The 20862-nt window shown below is 44.1% G+C and overlaps 1 protein-coding gene across 1 annotated transcript in view; it reads left to right on the forward strand.

Annotated features, from left to right (window-relative positions):
• The window catches only part of LOC113019740 (E3 ubiquitin-protein ligase TRIM35-like), a 39748-nt gene extending 33113 nt beyond the window's left edge, over positions 1-6635 (forward strand). Inside the window, exon 2 of the mRNA XM_080299237.1 lies at positions 5328-6635. Within this exon, the coding sequence (XP_080155363.1) occupies positions 5345-6490 (1146 nt within the window). The 5' untranslated portion in view covers positions 5328-5344 and the 3' untranslated portion in view covers positions 6491-6635. The remainder of the gene's footprint in view (positions 1-5327) is intronic.
• Positions 6636-20862: the final 14227 nt, after the last annotated feature.

The following is a 20862-nucleotide window of genomic DNA, read 5'->3' on the forward strand; positions in this document are numbered from 1 at the left end:
AGTAAGGAATAAAGTAGAAATATGACAATTAAATATTTTCTGAGTTTTTACTTTTTACCCCTGAGTCACCTCAAACACACCAGCATTCATCTACAGGCAGTCCGATCATTGTTTATCTCATAATACCAGGTGAAACATTCACAGCTATTTCCTCTGAAGGAAGTTGTAACTCTTTTTCACCAGTGGTTGGAGATGGGAGGTCTAATCTGCTGAAAATCAGTAACTGTTACAATATAGGATAGGATTCAACTTTGTTGCCATTACACATGTATAAATGCAGGGTCATGAAATACAGTTTGCATCTAATCAGAAGTGCAAGAGTAGTAAGTGCAATAACACAAATGTACAGATGATCTGTATAGCATATAGATGTTCTATATTACTGTACAGATGGGCAGATATACAGATGCACCATGAACAATTATACAGATTTTTTAAATAGATGTGCTACATATAGACCAATGTACTGGTGTGAGTTAAACAGATCTACAGAGTCCTATGAGTGTACGCACCATAACAGAGACTATGCCAGTGTCCTAAACTATAACAGTAACCACTGTGAGCATATGGTGAATGTTGAGAATGAATGATAGTCATGACCATGGTCACTGGGAGGGATAGGGGGGTGTGGATGGAAAGGTTCAGCGGGAGATTGAGTTCAGTGGGGTGACATTTTAATTAATTATTGACACATTTAATTAATTATTTAATGGTGTATTTAATTAACTCATTATGGCAGTCCTGGCCCTGCGGCTGTCTTCAAGAATTTATTTTATCTGTCAGCCTCACCCATCAGGCGGCCAAGTCAGGGGGCGGGGTTCACACTGATCGAGTCATAACCATTGCTTTTGCCTGGTGCCCCCCCCCCCCCCCCCCTTTCCTCCTTGTATAAAAAGATGTTAAATGTTACTTTTAATTCAAAATTAATGCTTAACAAAGTTTAACACAAATGAACACCAGATAACAAAGAAAACGAATGGTTAAGCCTAACATGCTCAAGTGAGACATTAAACTTTACTAAAACTATGCAGTTATGAAACGTAACTTTAACCTCAGCCAAACCGATTTGCTCAATTGTAAATAAAACAGCAAAGTAAACATGACCCAACAGACAAAACCTGAGTGAATTATGTCCCGTGTTTAATCACTGAGAGCGAAAACTCAGCGGAGGTTTTAAAGCTGTGTGCCAGTGACCGGATATCAGCCGCTGATAAAGTTGGTCCGTGGTTCGAGTACTCTAGTTTTCTCAGTGTCCATCACCTCCTTTTAAATCTCGTTTGTCATCTTTAACACAGGTCAGTCACTCTGAATGAAACACAAGCTCCAGCAGCTCTGCGCTCAGGAAACAAACTACATTTACTTATCTTGTGCAGAATATTGTGCCGAAATTACGTTATATCAAGCTGCAGCTGCCCACGTTAAACTGTGACTATCACCAGGTAACGTGGGCGTCTTTCCTGAATTAGCAGCAGGTGTTAAACCGCTGACAGGTGAGGAGGATGTATGCAGAGAAGCTGAGGGTCTGTCGAGCTGATCGCTGGTATCGTGAGCATAATGTCGGCTCGTTATTTAAGTTACAGAAGCACAGAGACACAAGACCAGGCAGAAAGAGACAACCGTCACGTGAAAATGAGAATCTGCGGATGCCACATGTGGAACACACAATTCTAACCGGTTAACGTAAAAAACAGTTGGAACATCGGAGCTGTGAGCTCAGTTCATTGTCAGCTGACTGTTATCGGAGCTAGCAACATCTGGGAAAACATCGGAGGACTTTTGCAAACATGCTCTATGTTGACAACCTGATCAGATATGTAAAGATTACACCACTACATATTATTAAAGTTTAGTTTGTGACAGAAAAACAGGGTATTTTAAAACTTTATTTACAGTTTAGAGTAGGGCTGGGCGATATGGCCTAAAATTCATATCGCGATATAATTTGAAGCACGTGCGGTAACGATATATATCGCGATATATTCTTTTCTTCTGTATAACATATTTTCCACACTACAAGGCACACTTAAAATCCTTTTATTCTCAAAAATCGAGAGTGTGCCTTATTAGGGGTGCAACGATACACAAAATTCACGGTTCGGTTCGATACTTTGGTGTCACGGTTCGATATTTTTTCGATACAAAAAAAATGTTCATGCCTTTTTAATTTGTCATTTATTAAAATTATAAATATATATTTTAACTCAAAAGTACAGTTTTTAAATTTAACCCTAACCCTTGTGCGTGTTTTTTATTTTGACAGCGAATGCGCACCTGCGGACCACTTATGTGCACCCCTGGTTATTTAGCTCGTCATATTGCAGCCACAGAAATTCTTTTGTCCATGAAACCATAAAGCTGCACTTTCTTTTTGCCTTATAGTCTGATTTGTCATAACTTCTCCGTTTTGTGGTAAGCTTTACTTTGGCTGTCACTTCTTCACCCTGACCTGTCTTATTTGGCTCAGCAGAACTAAAATATATATCCTGCTGCTTTTACACACGCACTCACATAAGCTCAGCGATTCTCTGCGCGATCAACCTCTCACATGTTTAAGCTTGCTGCGGGAGATTTCACTTGTCATGTTTGCATAGTAAGCTAACAATTAATAAGACAATGTCAGAGGAATTGGTGCACAAATTATCATCACTCACAGATCAGTGCTGTCGCTCTCTATACACAGTTTGCACGATTGCAAAGTGAAAGCAAAAAAACAAGCGCAAATTCAAACGCGATTTCAATATGTCACATATTGACAGTGGCTCACCGATGCCAATGACATAATTACCCAGCTACATTTCCGAAAGAATGCAAAAGCATTGACATATATTTTCCTTCCTACAATAGCCCGACGGGCAGGGAAGAGATAGATTTTGGTAGCCCGACTGAAAAAATCGCTAGCCCCGGGACGTCGGGCTAGCGATATTGCGAGCCCTGTATCTGATTGAGGAATCACTCATCTTTGGAAAAGAGAGTTTATTACAGAGAAATGGCTCTTTCCAAAATAAAAGCTATACTATCCGCTTCTTCTGGGCTATATTCTCAGCAGCATATTAAACATATATAAGGAGAATCATGTGCTAACAGCTGTCTAAATGACTCGGCTAAAGTTAGTAGCATGCTTGCTTGTTTTTGTCTGCTTCCACTTGTCTTTGCACTAGGATGATGTCGGCGTAAATGTGCAGTCATATTCGTTGTGTTCCCACTAGTGCTTTCAGGTTAATCTCGTTGAAATGACGTTAACGCCACAACACGACAAATCTCCGTTAACGAGCTACCGCCGATCGCCCCGTGCATGGGGCTAGACGGCCAACACGTTAACGAGCTAACTGCGCTAACACACTAGTTCCCACCCATGTAATTGAGCATTGCATGGCACATCCAACATACTGTTTTACTTTAGTCCATGATGCGCTTACCTTCAGGGTCATACGTCACATGAAAACCAAAATAATTCCAAACGCCAGATCTGAATGAGGGTGGGGGAGGTTCATGTTGCACGGAGAGCTTAACTTCTGTCTCGCTAGCTTGCCCTGCGCTCTTCCTTCTGACGATGCTGTCTGTGTTGAGCGCTCAGTGGATCTGCGCTTGACAGTGCAGCCTAGGCGGAGTAGTCGAACGCAGATTCACTGAGCGCTCAACACAGACAGCATCGTCAGAAGGAAAGTTGATAAAATAAATTACAAATTTTGTATTGTTCGATACATATGCGTACCGAACCGAAAGCACTGTATCGAACGGTTCAATATCGATACGAATATCGTTGCACCCCTATGCCTTATGTATGAATTCTGGTTGTGCTTACTGACCTCGAACCCATTTTAGCTGCAGAAATCTGTTAAAAATGTTTTAGTACAACTTTGGTAAGCCGCACTGCTTGATGGATTGTCAGAGCATTATGGCTGCCGTAGTGAGGAGCTTCGCGGAGTAATCTGGGTCCAAAACTCCATCTGTTTCAGGTCCCAAAGTCAAACGAACACTGAGAGTTAAAAACGGTCTAAATTCTTTCATCTTTAATAAAATGATCAGCGTTGCTGCTTCACCAGGTGTAACAATTAAGTTTAACATCCGGGCATCCATGAAAACAGAAGTTATTAAATTTAACAGAGTTAGAAGTTAACAGGAAGTTAGCTCGCTAGTTTCCACCTAGACATTTCATACAATGTTTTGACTGAGAGATTTTTGAAACTAATTCAAACGTTCAGCTCTGCTGCCACTTCCAGCGTAAACAAAGACGGAAAACTAAACAGCAGTGGCGTTTGCAGGGTTACTGAAGTTGGACTACCTGGTATATAATGTTGTGCTACGTGATTGCTAGCGACACAGCTATGTTAGCATAACATTAGTAAAGTGAAGCTGGAGGATGAACGCCAACTTTTTTTCCACTCAATAAAAGTTAACGTGAGGGATTCAAGTGGTCAGGGACAAATGCAATTGCATAGCAGGATGCTATACACGGGCCAAACTTCAGTCAGGAGAACAACTGAGATTATTCATCCACAATACGAGGTTAGTTATTAATATACTGCAACAACATGTACAACAACAGCACTGCAAGAGAATTCAACATTAATGAATCAAAAAATATTTTATATCAGCAGCAAGTTTTCTCAAACTGCTGCATCACAGCTTTCATGCTCTGACCTGCATGTGAAATGAGATAAAAGCTCTTTATTAGTAACTTTTACAACTTCTGGCAGGTTAATGTCTGAACTTTGGAGTGAAACACACCCTTAGTTACAGGAAATAACACCACTGTCTGTAACTAAGTGAATCCACCTTAACACCACCTGTGTGTGTGTGACTGCATTACACTCCCACTGCTGGGAACCTGAACAAGAACCAGAACAAAGTCTAAAATAGAAGCTGACAAACAGCTGCACCACCGAGTGACACTTTATTTTATAAACTTCACAACAGGTTTCATGTTGTGACCTGTGGAGGTGAAAAGACACAAAACCTGTTTTACAGCTTTTGAGCTGCAGGCAGGATTGAAACACACCTTAGTTAAAAGTCAAACAGCAACATTTTCTCCTCCCCTCACGTCACTCAAATGCGACAAACCAGGAAACAGGAAGTTCCTCCTCCTCAGTGCAGAGATACGCACAGACTATCAGACTGAGCTCAGACCAAACTAGCAGCTTCCTCTGAGTGAGTCCAGCTACAGGAGAGAAAAGTGGAAAAGTCCGACACTGCTGCTTCAAGCTGCTGACGCTCCACACACTGAATGTGAGTTTGAGCAAAAACACGACTCAAAGGAAGTTTCAGTGAAGGTGGTAGAGGAGGGAGGGGAGCCAGGACTGACTGTACTTCCTGTCTGCTGTTTTCAGCTTCACTCACAGACTCAATGGCTTCCAGATCAGAGGAGGATCTCTGCTGTCCGGTCTGTCAGGAGGTCTTCAGAGATCCTGTTCTTCTGTCATGTAGCCACAGCTTCTGTAAAGACTGTCTGAAGAGATGGTGGAGAGAGAGACCAACACACGAGTGTCCAGTTTGTAACAGAAGATCTTCAAGGAATGATCCACCTTTAAATCTGGCTTTAAATAACCTGTGTGAGTCGTTCTTACAGGAGAGAGATCAGAGAGCTTCAGAGGCTCTCTGCAGTCTGCACTCTGAGAAACTCAAACTCTTCTGTCTGGACCATCAGCAGCCAGTGTGTGTCGTCTGCTGTGCCTCAGAAAAACACACCAATCACAGATTCAGACCCATCGATGAAGCTGCACAACAACACAAGAAGGAACTTCAGGAAACTCTAGAGCCCTTAAAGAAGAAGTTAAAGGTTTGTGAAGAAGTTCAAGTGAAGTTTGATCAAACAGCAGAACACATTAAGGTCCAGGCCCGACACACAGAGAGGCAGATTAAGAAGCAGTTTAAGAAGCTTCAGCAGTTTCTATCAGAGGAAGAGGAGGCCAGGCTGGCTGCACTGAGGGAGGAAGAGGAGCAGAAGAGTGGGATGATGAAGGAGAAGATGGAGGCTCTGAGCAGAGAGATAGCAGCTCTTTCAGACACAGTCAGAGCCACAGAGGAGGAGCTGAGAGCTGAAGACGTCTCATTCCTGCACAACTACAAGGCTGCAGTGGAAAGAGTCCAGCGCTGCCCCCTGCTGGATGATCCACAGCTGCCCTCAGGAGCTCTGATAGACCAGGCCAAACACCTGGGCAACCTGACCTTCAACATCTGGAACAACATGAAGGACATGGTCTCCTACACTCCTCTCATCCCGGACCCAAACACTGCTCATCCAGAACTCATCCTGTCTGAAGATCTGACCAGTGTGAGACGAGGAGGAGAGAGGCAGCAGCTTCCTGATAATCCAGAGAGGTTTGATTTTTACTACTTCAATTCAATTCAATTCAATTTTATTTATATAGCGCCAAATCACAACAAAAGTCGCCTCAAGGCGCTTCATAGATACAGAGAAAAACCCAACAATCATATGACCCCCTATGAGCAAGCACTTTGGCGACAGTGGGAAGGAAAAACTCCCTTTTAACAGGAAGAAACCTCCGGCAGAACCAGGCTCAGGGAGGGGCGGCCATCTGCTGCGACCGGTTGGGGTGAGAGAAGGAAGACAGGATAAAGACATGCTGTGGAAGAGAGACAGAGGTTAATAACAGATATGATTCAATGCAGAGAGGTCTATTAATACATAGTGAGTGAGAAAGGTGACTGGAAAGGAAAAACTCAATGCATCATGGGAATCCCCCGGCAGCCTACATCTATTGCAGCATAACAAAGGGAGGATTCAGGGTCACCTGGTCCAGCCCTAACTATATGCTTTAGAAAAAAGGAAAGTTTTAAGCCTAATCTTAAAAGTAGAGATAGTGTCTGTCTCCCGAATCCAAACTGGAAGCTGGTTCCACAGAAGAGGGGCCTGAAAACTGAAGGCTCTCCCTCCCATTCTACTTTTAAATACTCTAGGAACAACAAGTAGGCCTGCAGAGCGAGAGCGGAGCGCTCTAATAGGGTGATATGGTACTACAAGGTCATTAAGATAAGATGGGGCCTGATTATTTAAGACCTTGTATGTGAGGAGCAGGATTTTGAATTCAATTCTGGATTTAACAGGAAGCCAATGAAGGGAAGCCAAAACAGGAGAAATATGCTCTCTCTTTCTAGTCCCTGTCAGGACTCTTGCTGCAGCATTTTGGATTAGCTGAAGGCTTTTCAGTGAGTTTTTTGGACATCCTGATAATAATGAATTACAGTAGTCCAGCCTGGAAGTAATAAATGCATGAACTAGTTTTTCAGCGTCACTCTGAGACAGGATATTTCTAATTTTAGAGATGTTGCGCAAATGGAAGAAAGCAGTCTTACATATTTGTTTAATATGTGCGTTGAAGGACATGTCCTGGTCAAAAATGACTCCAAGGTTCCTCACCGCGTTACTGGAGGCCAAGGTAATGCCATCCAGAGTAAGAATCTGATTAGATACCATATTTCTAAGATTTTCAGGGCCGAGTACAATAACCTCAGTTTTATCTGAATTAAGAAGCAGAAAGTTAGCGGCCATCCAGGTCTTTATGTCTTTAAGACATTCCTGCAGTTTAACTAATTGGTGTGTGTTATCTGGCTTCATGGACAGATAGAGCTGGGTGTCATCTGCATAGCAGTGAAAATGTATGCTATGTCTTCTAATGATACTGCCTAAGGGAAGCATGTATAATGTAAACAGAATTGGTCCTAGCACTGAACCCTGTGGAACTCCATAATTAACCTCAGTGTGTGAAGAGGACTCTCCATTTACATGCACGAATTGGAGTCTATTAGATAGATATGATACAAACCACTGCAGCGCAGTACTTGTAATACCTACAGCATGTTCTAATCGCTCTAATAGGATATTATGATCAACAGTATCGAACGCTGCACTGAGGTCTAGCAGGACAAGCACAGAGATGAGTCCACTGTCAGAGGCCATAAGAAGATCATTTGTAACCTTCACTAAAGCTGTTTCTGTGCTGTGCTGAGCTCTGAAACCTGACTGAAACTCTTCAAATAAACCATTCCTCTGCAGATGATCTGTTAGCTGTTTGACAACTACTCTTTCAAGGATTTTTGATATGAAAGGAAGGTTGGAGATTGGCCTATAATTAGCTAAGACTGCTGGGTCTAGAGATGGCTTTTTGAGTAAAGGTTTAACTACAGCCAGCTTGAAGGCCTGTGGTACATAGCCGATTATTAGAGATAGGTTGATCATATTTAAGATCGAAGAATTAATTAATGGCAGGACTTCTTTGAGCAGTTTTGTAGGAATGGGGTCTAAAAGACACGTTGATGGTTTGGAGGAAGTAATTATTGAAGTTAACTCAGAAAGATCAATTGGAGAAAAAGAGTCTAACTTAATATCAATGGTACTAAGAGTAGCTGTAGATAATATTACATCTGTGGGATGATTATTGGTAATTTTTTCTCTAATGATAAAAATTTTATTTGTGAAGAAGTTCATGAAGTCATTACTAGTTAACGTTAAAGGGATGGTTGGCTCAAAAGAGCTCTGACTTTTTGTCAGCCTGGCTACAGTGCTGAAGAGAAACCTAGGGTTGTTCTTATTTTCTTCAATCAGTGATGAATAGTAAGATGTTCTGGCTTTGCGGAGGGCTTTCTTATAAAGCAGCAAACTATTTCTCCAGGCTGAATGATGATCCTCTAGATTTGTGACTCTGTCCTGGGCTCTGAGGGCTTTAACTCAGGGACTCACAGCTGGGATGTTGAAGTTGGAGACAGTACAGGGTGGGGACTGGGTGTGTCAGCAGAGTCTGTGCAGAGGAAGGGAGACAATCTGGATTATGGATAATATGGTTCTATGAAGGTAAATACTCAGCACGCTCACCATCAGCTCCTCTCACTATTCTCTCAGTAGAGAAGAAGCTCCAGAGGATCAGAGTGAATCTGGACTGGAACAGAGGAAAGCTGTCGTTCTCTGATCCTGATACTAACACACACATACACACCTTCACACACACTTTCACTCACAGGATGTTTCCATACATTAACACTTATGGTAAACTGAAGGTGTGTCCGTTGAAGGTGTCAGTGTCAGTGCAGTAGATGAGTTGAGGATGATGATGTTTCTAATGTTGTTTCCTGTCAGTGAGTTGAAGCTGTTAAACTGCAGCTGTCCTCCTGCTGCCTCGTTGTTCCAAAGCTCTTTGTTTCTCTTTTAGTTTCACTGTTTCTTTCTGTTTCTGCTGTCCACCTTTTCACATGGAAAATCATTTCACTGTTTCTCACTGAATGACTCCCCAAACTAGATTTGAAATTCTATCAAGTTTCTAATCATTACAAGTGATTCATGTTTCTATTTGATGTGTAAATGGAGATGATTTAGTTTGCTGGGATATGGACTGACATGTGTTGAATGGGAGGAGCAGTTTGTTGTTGTCTTCTTGTCTGTTTATGACAACAATAAATATGTTGTTGAAACAATGATTCATGTTTAACTCCATATATGAAATGTTTCTGATCTTTGAATTCTGTTTGATTAAAGACTTTCTTCATGACACAAATGAGATTTCAGTGTATTAATAGAACTAAATAAGCTCAGAGTTGAAAGGCTGGAGTATTATGTACGTGCTTCACTTTCAGGATCTTCAGGGGGATTCAAAGGGAAACATCAAACTGCTGTAATGAGATAAACTAGTTGGGCTGAACACACTTATCTGTAGTTTGTCTCCATCCAGGATCATCAGAATATAATGAACATGTGTGAAGAGCCACAAAATGCTGCTGCCCTCTCAGCATGATGAGCTCCAGCCTTTGTTAGCAGGACAACAGGAAACATGAGACAACTTTCAGAGACAGTAACCAACTGTGGCCACAAGATGGCAGCAGCTGATCTGAGATCCTTTATTGGACAGAAGGACTCTGCTCTGTGACGTCATCAGAGAGACGGCCTTCACGCTGATAGATCTGACGTCATGTCTGCACTGCGATGATGAAAGCTGATAAACACATTGTTATTGATCCATGAAATCACCTCTGTCCTCTCAAGTGTAGCTGTTTACAGAGCTGAAGAAGTCCTTCATCATCAAAACAGACAAACATGTATTTCCTGTATTAAGTGACGTCATCCTCACTCTGACCTCTTACATACATTCTGTTCAGTTTTCTTGCTGTAAGAAATAAAGTGTGTGAAAATAGAAATGCAGGGAAACATCCATTAATCACAGCTGAGCCGTTTGTTTCTGACTCACATTCAATGAGGCTTCAGGTGTAAATACCTCAGAAGTGTTTGTGAGTTCAGTAGAAGCAGACCCAGTCGACCATCATGGCCTCCACAGCACTACACAATGCAACAGAAAGGCCTTCATCATCTGCTGAACCACCTCTGAACCACGACGCTCTCCCTGCATCTAAAAGCTGTTAGTCAGGATGAGATGCTGCTGTGATCGCTTACAATTTACCTGTGAGACCTTTGTAAATATTGTATTTGTTTCTGGAGGAAACACCTTTAGTCTGTTTGTATTTGGAGTGCAGATCTGGGCGTCCATCACTTTAACCTGCACACGTTTAGTTATTGAGTGTAGTTGATGTTTGGCAGCATTTTATAAGTGACAGTTCATGAAGAGTGAAGGAACAGAGGACGCCTGACCATCCTACCTGTGTCAGTAAGAAGACTTTAATCACAACTTCACAACTTAACACAACTGAAACCTGAATTCAGTGTTGCATAGTTTACTAACAGTGTGTGCTGACACTGAAGTTAGCAGTTTGTTTCCTAAGAGCTGCTGGGACAAACCACAGTGACCGGCTACAGAGTTTAGTTAAGGTGGTGAGACGCCGAAAGAGAGGTAAGCGAGCCGGCGCACTCGTGCGTCTGAGGAGACGTGGACTGCGAACTGCTCTTCCTGGGATCTTCCTTTCCAATGTACGATCACTCAGGAATAAGACAGACGAACTGGCCCTGATGAGAAGCATGAACAGAGACTTTGCCTCCTCCTGTGTGTTATGTTTTACGGAGACGTGGCTCTGTGAGGACATCCCGGACAGCGCGCTCAAGCTGGAGGGCTTTCATCTGCTGCGCGCGGACCGGCAGGCCTCTCTTTCTGGTAAGACCAAAGGTGGAGGTGTCTGCTTCTACATTAATAGTGGCTGGTGCACAGATGTAACAGTGATTGCTCAGCACTGCTCTCCCTCTCTGGAATACCTTTTTATTCACTGCAAACCGTTTTATTCTCCGCGGGAGTTTGCTTCATTCAACCTGGCCGCTGTTTACATAAAGATATGATGCACCAATGCAGACCAGTTCATTGCTATTAAGAAGTTGGATATGGTTATTGTCCGTGAGAGGGGGGCAGAGAGTTCAGGAGCCTCACAGCCTGTGGATACAGGCTGTTGGCCAGTCTGGATGTTCTGGCCTGTATAGACCTGTACCTTCTCCCTGAGGGCAGCAGATGGGAAAGGTGGCGCGCAGGGTGATGTTGGTCATTGAGAGCATCCTCACTGGATGCATCACCACCTGGTATGGCAACAGCACCGCCTACAACTGCAAAGCTCTCCAGCGAGTAGTGCGGTGCTCTGAACGGATAATTGGAGGTGAGCTTCCCTCCCTCCAAGACATCTACAGGAAGCGGTGCCTGAGGAAAGCGGGGAGGATCATCAAGGACTCCAGTCACCCCAGCCATAAACTGTTCAGACTGCTTCCATCAGGAAGGAGGTTCTGCAGCATCCGGTCCCGTACCAGCAGACTGAGAGACAGCTTTTTCCATCAGGCCATCAGACTGCTGAACACGTCATAGACACCTCAGCTTCACTACTGGAACTTCAACATTATGCACTCCACACTGTATATAAATGCCACTTGTTTTGCACATATTCAACTCTGTATATTTTATATATTTTATTATTATTATTATTATTATTACTTTATTTTATTTTTTTACTATTTAATTTGTAAAAATGTGTATACACACACACACACACACACGTAGGAAAATATTTAGTATACACATCCAGAAATGCATACACTATTATATATTGTACATATATTTATTAGTTTCAGGTTGGCCATTCTTGTATTTTGCTCGTTTGTGTTGTTGTGTTTGCACATCTCTGTTGCTTGTGGGGCTCGCACACAAGAATTTCACTCGCATGTGCTGTGCCAGTGTGCCTGCACATGTGATGTGACAATAAAAAAAAAAGTGATTTGAAAAAAGTGGTCCCGCAGGATACTGTGCACCCTCCTCAGACAGCGAGTGGGGAAGATATTACTGATCCCTGGCAGACTTGTTCCAATAATTCTGCCAGCTTCTTTCACCACCCGCTGGAGTGCTTGCTGATCGGCCTTGGTGCAGCTGGGGAACCACACTAGAAATCCATACGTCAGAACGCTGCTGATGGCACAGTTGTAGAAGTTCAACATCAGAGATCTGGGAATGTGTGCGCTCCGCAGTCTCCTCAGGTAGTAGAGGCGCTGTTGGGCCTTCCGTGCAACTGAGGTGATATGGTTGCCCCAGGACAGGTCCTCGGTCACAGTTACCCCCAAGAATTTAAAACTGCTCACCTTCTCCACCGCCTCACTGCCAATGAAGAGAGGCAGATGGTTGTTATGACCCTTCTTCCGGAAATCTACAATGATCTCCTTGGTCTTTTTGGTGTTTAAGACCAAGTTATTGTCGTGGCACCATGACTCTAGTTGTTGCACCTCTGTCCTATAGTTTGTCTCATCATTGTTGGATATAAGTCCGAGCACTGTAGTGTCATCTGCAAACTTAACAATGAGATTGGACGCGCAGGAGGAAATACAGTCATGGGTGAAGAGAGTGTATAGCAGAGGGCTCAGGACACACCCCTGAGGGGCACCGGTGTTGACCACAAGGGTGGAAGAGGTGTTCTTACCCACTCTGACACTCTGTCTACGGTTAGTGAGGAAGTCCACAATCCAGTTGCACAGAGAGGAGTTAAGTCCCAGTTGGTGGAGTTTGGGATGGAGTTTGTATGGCCGGATGGTATTAAAAGCCGAGCTGTAGTCTACAAAGAGGAGCCGTGCATAGGTGTTCCTGTGTTCCAAGTGCTTCAGTAATGTGTGCAGCACTGTGGCGATCGCATCCTCGGTTGACCGGTTCTCCCTGTATGCAAACTGGTGCGAGTCCAGAGATGGTGGAAAAGCAGCTCTGATGTGTTGAATGACCAGTCTCTCCAGGCATTTGGCGGGAATGGGGGTGAGTGCCACAGGTCTGAAATTGTTCAGGCATGTGACATTTGACTGTTTTGGGATGGGAACGATGGTTGCTGCTTTGAAACAGGATGGTACCAGTGAACAGGACAACGAGGTGTTATATATAGAGGTGAAGACGTCCGCCAGGTCCGCAGCACAGTCTTTTAGCACCCGGCCCAGCACTCCATCTGGCCCGGCCGCCTTCCTGGTGTTAATGCTCCGGAACACACGCCTCAGCTCATGAGTGCTCAGGACTGGAGCAGGATCGGTTGAGGGGAGAGGGGACAGGACAGGGTCGGTGTTCTCCCTATCAAAACGGGCATAAAAGAGATTTAGATCCTCAGCCAGAGTAGAACTGTCGGCTGAGGGTGATGGTGTTCTTCTTTTGTAGTCCGTGATAGCCCTGATGCCCTCCCAGACCTGCCTTGGGTTTGTGTTGTTCTCAAACCTGGCCTCGATACGCCTCCTGTGGTGCTGCTTGGCAGTCTTGATGCCTCTTCTCAGGTTGGCCCTGGCAGCACTGTATGCCTCCTGGTCCCCGGATTTGAAAGCGTTGTTCCTCGTTCGAATAAGTTGTTGAACTCCGTGTGTCATCCAGGGTGGATTATTAGGGAACACACGGAATCGTTTCCAAGTTGTTACATTGTCCACACAGAAACAGATGTAGTCCAAGACAGTGGAGGTGTAACTGTCCAATGCGACACGATTGTCAGTGTCCTGCACCTTGAATACATCCCAGTCTGTGCAGTGGAAACAGTCCTGAAGCATCGGAATAGCATCCTGCGGCCATGTTCTCAGGGTTTTGGTTGTAATCCCAGTGCTCTTGATCTTTTGTGTGTATATTGGGTGTAGCAGAAGGGAGAGATGGTCTGACAGACCCAGGTGGGGATAAGCCTGGGCTCTGTACGCATTCGCCATGTTGGTGTACACCTGGTCCAACGTTCTATCTCCTCTGGTAGCACACTTCACATTATGGTGGAAATTGTGAAGTACAGATTTCAGGTCCGCGTGGTTAAAATCCCCAGCCGCAATAAAGACACTGTCCGGGTGTGCTACCAGGCTGTTATTGATGCTGCTGCTCAATTGTGCTAACGCTAGCTTAGCATTAGCATCTGGTGGAATGTAAACAGCGCAGATGTAAACGGCAGAAAATTCCCGAGGGAGATAGAATGGACGGCACTTTAACACCAACAGTTCTACCTCTGTACTGCACAGTCTTTCCGTTACCGTGACGTTCGTGCACCAAAAGTTGTTAATATAGATGCACAGCCCCCCGCCAGTCTTCTTACCCGAGTCCGCAGATCTGTCGGCTCGATAGGCGGTGCGGCCTGCTAGATCAATAGACGCATCGGGAATGGCGCTGTCCAGCCAGGTTTCAGTGAAAATCATGCACGAACAGTTATTAAAAGGCCGTCGAGTGGCGATCTGCAGTCGTATTTCATCCAGTTTGTAACGGATTGAACGGGCGTTGGAGAGGAATATGATCGGGAGTGGTGGTTTAAACGGACTAGTCTTTAGCCGTGCCCACAGGCCTCCCCGCCTGCCTCTCTTCTGCCTCCGCTCGCAACGTCTCCTCCTGCGGCTTGCTGTTGCGGGTAGCCCCGGGGGTTGCTTAACGATCTCCGGGGGGATGAGATACTTGGATGTTAGTTGAAGATCTCCACGGCTTAGTTGTAGTAGATCATCTCTGTTGTATTGAAGTAACCCCAGACTGTGTGAAATAATACACAGTACCACCAAAAGTGCAAAAGTGTAGGAGCTCCGGGCCGCTGCGTCTGTGCGCGCCGCCATCTTGTTTACTAGTCACCTACAGAGAGGCCAAGTACAGGTTCACTAAAGAAGTGGACATTGCAAAACACCAGCACTCTGAGAAGATGCAGCAGCAGATCTCAGAGAATGACTCGGCCTCTGTGTGGAAAGGTTTTAGGAATATCACCAACTACAAGCCTCAAACCCCCCACTCCACTGACGACTTGCTCTTGGCCAACACCCTCAACGACTTTTACTGCCGTTTTGACGAGCCATCAGGCAGCCTTCACACCTCCAACGGCCCCAACAATAGAGACACTTTGGACACTCATTCCCCCACCTCTCCCCCCTCCATAGAGCCATCACCACCTTCAAACACTTCACCTACAACACCCCCCTCCTCACCCCACACAAAAGAGGATTTCACACCACCTCCTCCCACCACAACTCTTCATATTCATGAAGCAGATGTGAGGAAGCAGTTTAAGAGTCTGAATGCTCGAAAAGCTCCCGGCCCAGACGGCGTGTCTCCTGCCACCCTCAGACACTGTGCAAACGAGCTGGCCCCAGTGTTTTCTGGCATTTTTAACTCCTCACTGCAGGCATGTCATGTGCCTGCCTGCTTCAAGTCCTCTACCATAATCCCTGTCCCCAAGAAACCTAGGATCACTGGACTAAATGACTACAGACCCGTGGCTCTGACATCTGTGGTCATGAAGTCATTTGAGCACCTGGTTCTCTCCTATCTCAAGACCCTCACGGCCCCCCTCCTGGACCCCCTGCAGTTTGCATACAGAGCCAACAGGTCTGTAGATGACGCAATCAACATGGCCCTACACTTCATCCTTCAGCATCTGGACTCCCCAGGAACCTACGCCAGGATCCTGTTTGTGGACTTCAGCTCTGCCTTCAACACCATCCTTCCAGACCATCTCCGAGGCAAGCTTTCCCAGATGAATGTGCCTGATCCCATCTGCCGGTGGATCACTGACTTCCTGACGGACAGGAAGCAGCATGTGAGGCTGGGAAAGAATGTCTCGGACTCCCGGACCATCAGCACCGGCTCCCCTCAGGGCTGTGTTCTGTCTCCTCTGCTCTTCTCCCTGTACACCAACTGCTGCACCTCCACCCACCAGTCTGTCAAGCTAATCAAGTTTGCAGATGACACCACCGTCATTGGGCTCATCTCGGACGGGGATGAGTCTGCCTACAGGAGGGAGGTTGAACGTCTGGTGTCCTGGTGCAGCCACAACAACCTGGTGCTGAATGCCCAGAAGACAGTGGAGATTATTGTGGACTTCAGGAAGCACACAGCCCCACTCCCCCCCATCATCCTGACTGACACCCCCATCACCTCTGTGGACTCATTCCGCTTCCTGGGTACCACCATCACCCAGGACCTGAAGTGGGAGCCCACCATCACCTCCGTCATCAAGAAAGCCCAGCAGAGGATGTACTTCCTGAGGCAGCTGAAGAAATTCAACCTGCCAACACGGACGATGATGCAGTTCTACACTGCAATCATCGAGTCCATCCTCACCTCCTCCATCACTGTGTGGTACGCTGGAGCCACTATCAGGGACAAACAGAGACTGCAGCGTGTTGTGCGCTCTGCTGAGAAGGTGATTGGCTGCAGACTCCCATCTCTGCAGGACCTGTACACCTCCAGGACACTGGGGCGTGCAGCTCGGATCTCAGCTGACCCTTCTCACCCTGGACACAGTCTGTTTGACCTGCTCCTCTCAGGCAGGAGGCTCCGGTCCATTCGCACCTGAACCTCTCGCCATAAGAACAGTTTCTTCCCCTCTGCTGTTGGACACATGAACAATAACCGTATGACTGTTCCCACCACTAACACATGACCCTACACTGTGTTCACTGCATCATTCCATGTTTGGCACTGATCACCACCTGCACTCATGTATATATCTATCCACTTAGCACTTTTAATTCTTATTCTTATTTTTATATTTTTATGACAGTATGTTTGCACTGAAGCACCGCAGCAATTTCCTAATGTTGTAAACCTGCTCAACATTTGGCAATAAAACCCTTTCTGATTCTGATTCTGATTCTAACATGTGACCTGTTGAATTATTTACAGGGATTTATTTTTCATTTAAAGCATCATTTGTGAAGTTTTTATGAAGTTTACTTCTTTTATGTTTTTTGTGTAACGTTTAGATTGTCTTCTCTTGTGTTTTAACTCTTCAGGTTTCCTGTAACAGAGATGTAAACCACCGTTTTCTGATGGTGCTGCACTGTGACATAAACACGGCCACTTTATTAGGCACACCTTGCTGACTGCAGGTTATAACCCCTGCTGGAAACATCCCCACAGATTTGGATCCTTATTGCCATGACAGCACCACACAGCTGCTCCAGATGCTGCAGGATGCTGGTCAGGGCTCTAACAGTGAAACTTTACTGAAAGTAAGAAACCTGAGAGGAAATAAACTTTGACTTTAGTAAGCTGAGCTCTGAAGCTGTGATGGAGCTCAGTCGGTGTGAAGGCGGCTGCTGTGTAACAAACGTTTGTCTGAGGTGCTGCGACTGATCGTGGTCATGTTTATTTAAAGAAGTCGGTGATGAAGCAGGCTGTGCAGTCCGAGCTCTTCATCAGTTAACAGTCCTCCAGAGCTGCTGCAGGGAGCTGACTGTCCTCCAGGTGGCGCTAAGTGAACAAAGTCCAAAGAAATAAACTTGGACTGTTTTTTGATGCCTAAATAAAATGTAAATAAACTTTATAGATACATTTGAAACCAGCTACTCTGTGACTTTACACACTCACACAGTAACAGAGCTGATTCCTGATTGGAGCAGCACAGAGTTAGACTTCTTTTCTGGCTGTGGATTGGTTCGTCAGGATTTCCCCCTTTACAGGTTTAAAAACAATCTCTGTTTTCAGGTAACTTACTGGGTTACTGCACATGCTCACACCTTTTCAGCACAACAGGTGCAGTTTGGTGTTTTACTGCCTCCTGCTGGAACAATGATGGCAGCTCTCAAGACTTTATTGGTTATTGTCATTTCGTGTTACACAGCCTGAAACGAAATACTGTTCCTCAGCAGCCTCTACAGTGCAATAACCAATATATTTTAAAAAGAATAAATACAGTTTAAAGGGAATAAGTTTAAAAAAGAGCAGCAAAAAAGGCATAAATAGCTTAAAATCTAAGTTCTAAAAAAACCTCCAGTTTTTATTAATATTTTATTATTTATCAAATTATTATAAACTAAAAATATTTTTTACGTGATGAACGACTTCAGTGCTTCGTCCATGACCTCCTGAAGGTAAAGGGCCCAAAGAGCCAATCAGCAGCTCTGAAACAGGAAACATGACTCATGGAGAAGTTCACAACAGTTTCCGCTGCCAATTGTACTCATCACCATGGAGACTGTCTCCAAGGTGGAGGCAGAGTGACAGTGTTGTAGATGCTGCATTTTGAAGCCTCAGTGTTTATATTTTTGTTCACAGCCATGTAGACAGAGAGGCAGAGAGAGACAGTGCTGTCACTGAGCTACATGTGTCAGAGCTCAGATGAGGCCCACACATGTGTGTTATCTGTTGTTGCTACACACAGTTAAGATATGGAACATGTGAACATGAGACATATGAAGAGACTGAACAGATAAAATGTCCTTTATATCCATCAGTGACTTTTTATTCTTTTAAACTTGTGCTGCTTCTTTTTGACTCGAGTTAGTGTGACACTGATGGAGCTTCTTGCTGCAGTGTGTTTGGGTGTGGCTGATAACACTGGTCATCAATGTTCCCTCTAATTTTTCACGTGTCTGAGCGAACACACAAACTCCCTGAGCGTCCCTTGAACCACTGTGAGCCACAGCAGACGTGTGCACTGTGGTCACGCCAGCATCTAATCCATCCAAGTTACATGTTTATTAAAATAATCAAATTACAACATTTACATTTATGTTAGACTACTTTTAATTAACTGCTTTAGCCCACTTACAATGAAAATTTAAAAAAATCTTGTTCATGACCTGTAGCATGTTGACACTATTGGAAGTAAAAATAACTTGAACTCCAATTTTGAAAACACAACTTTTAAAGCTCTGACTTGAATTATGAGTCTGAGTCTGTGGTCTGGGAGAGAGTCTGTAACTCTGTCTGCAAAATACAGGAAATAAAGACCAATGTTGAGCAATTAATTACATAATTACTTCTTCAAAAAAGTAACTGAGTTTGGCAAACAAAGTTTTTTGCAGCTATTTTTTTTAATGCAGCCAAAGCAGTTTTTTAAACAAACATTTCAAACTATTTACAGAACAATCAGCTGTTCTGCATCATTGTGATTTACATGTGAAGCTTTAATTCAGAGCTTAATAAATACTTATCATCAATATAAACTTACAATATTAAACCTTGAGGCAACTGTTGTTTTTATGTGGAGCTATAAAAATTGAATAAAAAGTCAGACTGCATCAGAGGTGTAAGCATCACAGCAGATGTCTTTGTGTCAAAGTAACTCAGGATGAAACACAGAAGAACATTAAGGAGATTTTCCTGGCCTGACTTTTAATTGCAGATAACCTTAAAAATATTCTGCAGTAGATCAAAAAACTGACAAAAGCCATGAATTAACATGTGAACATTACCTGATGCTGTTGAAGCGAAGCAGAGCAAAGTTATAGAGGTTTTATTAGAGACACAGCTAAGAGTTTTGCAATTTAAAAAGTTTAAATCTCTTCAGTATTGAACTGGAGAAATGAGACTTTCTTGTCAGCGGTCATTTTTGAGAAAACCACAGTAGGCTGCAATCGAATACTGCAGAAAACAGAGATTCGAGATGTGAAACTGTTCTTGAAATACAAAGAGAGAGAGAGCTGTGCAGGAAGTGTGATTTTATTGTGGTGGAAGCAAAACAGCAAAAGTAAGAGGGAATTACGATGTTTCTTACATGTGACGTGTAGTTTTGATCTTCTTTTGCTGCTGGTTTGGTGAATTTTGGATGGAGAGAGACAAAACCTGCAGCATCAGAGTCTGTGTTATGTTGGCTTTTGGCACTGATGGTGTGTCCACGTATGTATGTATGTATGTATGTGTGTGTGTGTGTGTGTGTGTGTGTGTGTGTGTGTGTGTGTGTATGTATGTATTAGGGGTGCAACAATACTCGTATCGATACAGAACCGTTCGATACAGTGCTTTCAGTTCGGTACGCATATGTATCGAACAATACAAAATTTTTAACTTATTTTATCAACTTTCCTTCTGACGATGCTGTCTGTGTTGAGCGCTCAGTGGATCTGTGCTCGACAGTGCAGCCCAGGCGGAGTAGTCGAACGCAGATTCACTGAGCGCAGGGCAAGCTAGCAAGACAGAAGTTAAGCCGAATGTGTATTTATGAAGACGATTTGTGAGACTGGTAAACTTACCTTTGTTCGTACGATGGTCTTTACTTTCTACGGTGCATTTCAAGGTCCTGTACCCAAACTGGGGATTGTTGCAATGACCTGAAGTTACTAGACTTCATGAGTTTATGCACTCACTCCAAGAAGCGTATAATTATAAATATGAGCGTGGTGAAAGTTGGGCAGCACGCTAACGTATTTTGTCCCTCTGTGTGCTTGTGAGGGTCTGACCCTTTCACTGGTTTGATTTTTTTCCTCGTATCTTTTCTTTGACTTTTCATCAAGTCTGTCTTTGTACGGACCGGCATTGTTCTCCTTCGTTTTGTACATTCCTTTTTGGGGGGCAAAGAAAAAACAAGAATTTATTGGAACCGAAGAATGAACGTTTTGCGGCGCTGCAAATGTTTGCATTTGATGCAGGTACTTGGATTTGCCACGAGTTCCCGGCATGCAATGCGCAAAAGTCACGTGGTCTGTCAATCGCTATTGAGCATTGCGTGGCACATCCGACATACTGTTTTACTTTTGTCCATGACGCGCTTACCTTCAGGGTCATACGTCACATGAAAACCAAAATAGTTCCA

This window comes from Astatotilapia calliptera, chromosome 3, assembly GCF_964374335.1.
Source record: "Astatotilapia calliptera chromosome 3, fAstCal68.1, whole genome shotgun sequence".
Taxonomy (NCBI): Eukaryota; Metazoa; Chordata; class Actinopteri; order Cichliformes; family Cichlidae; genus Astatotilapia; species Astatotilapia calliptera.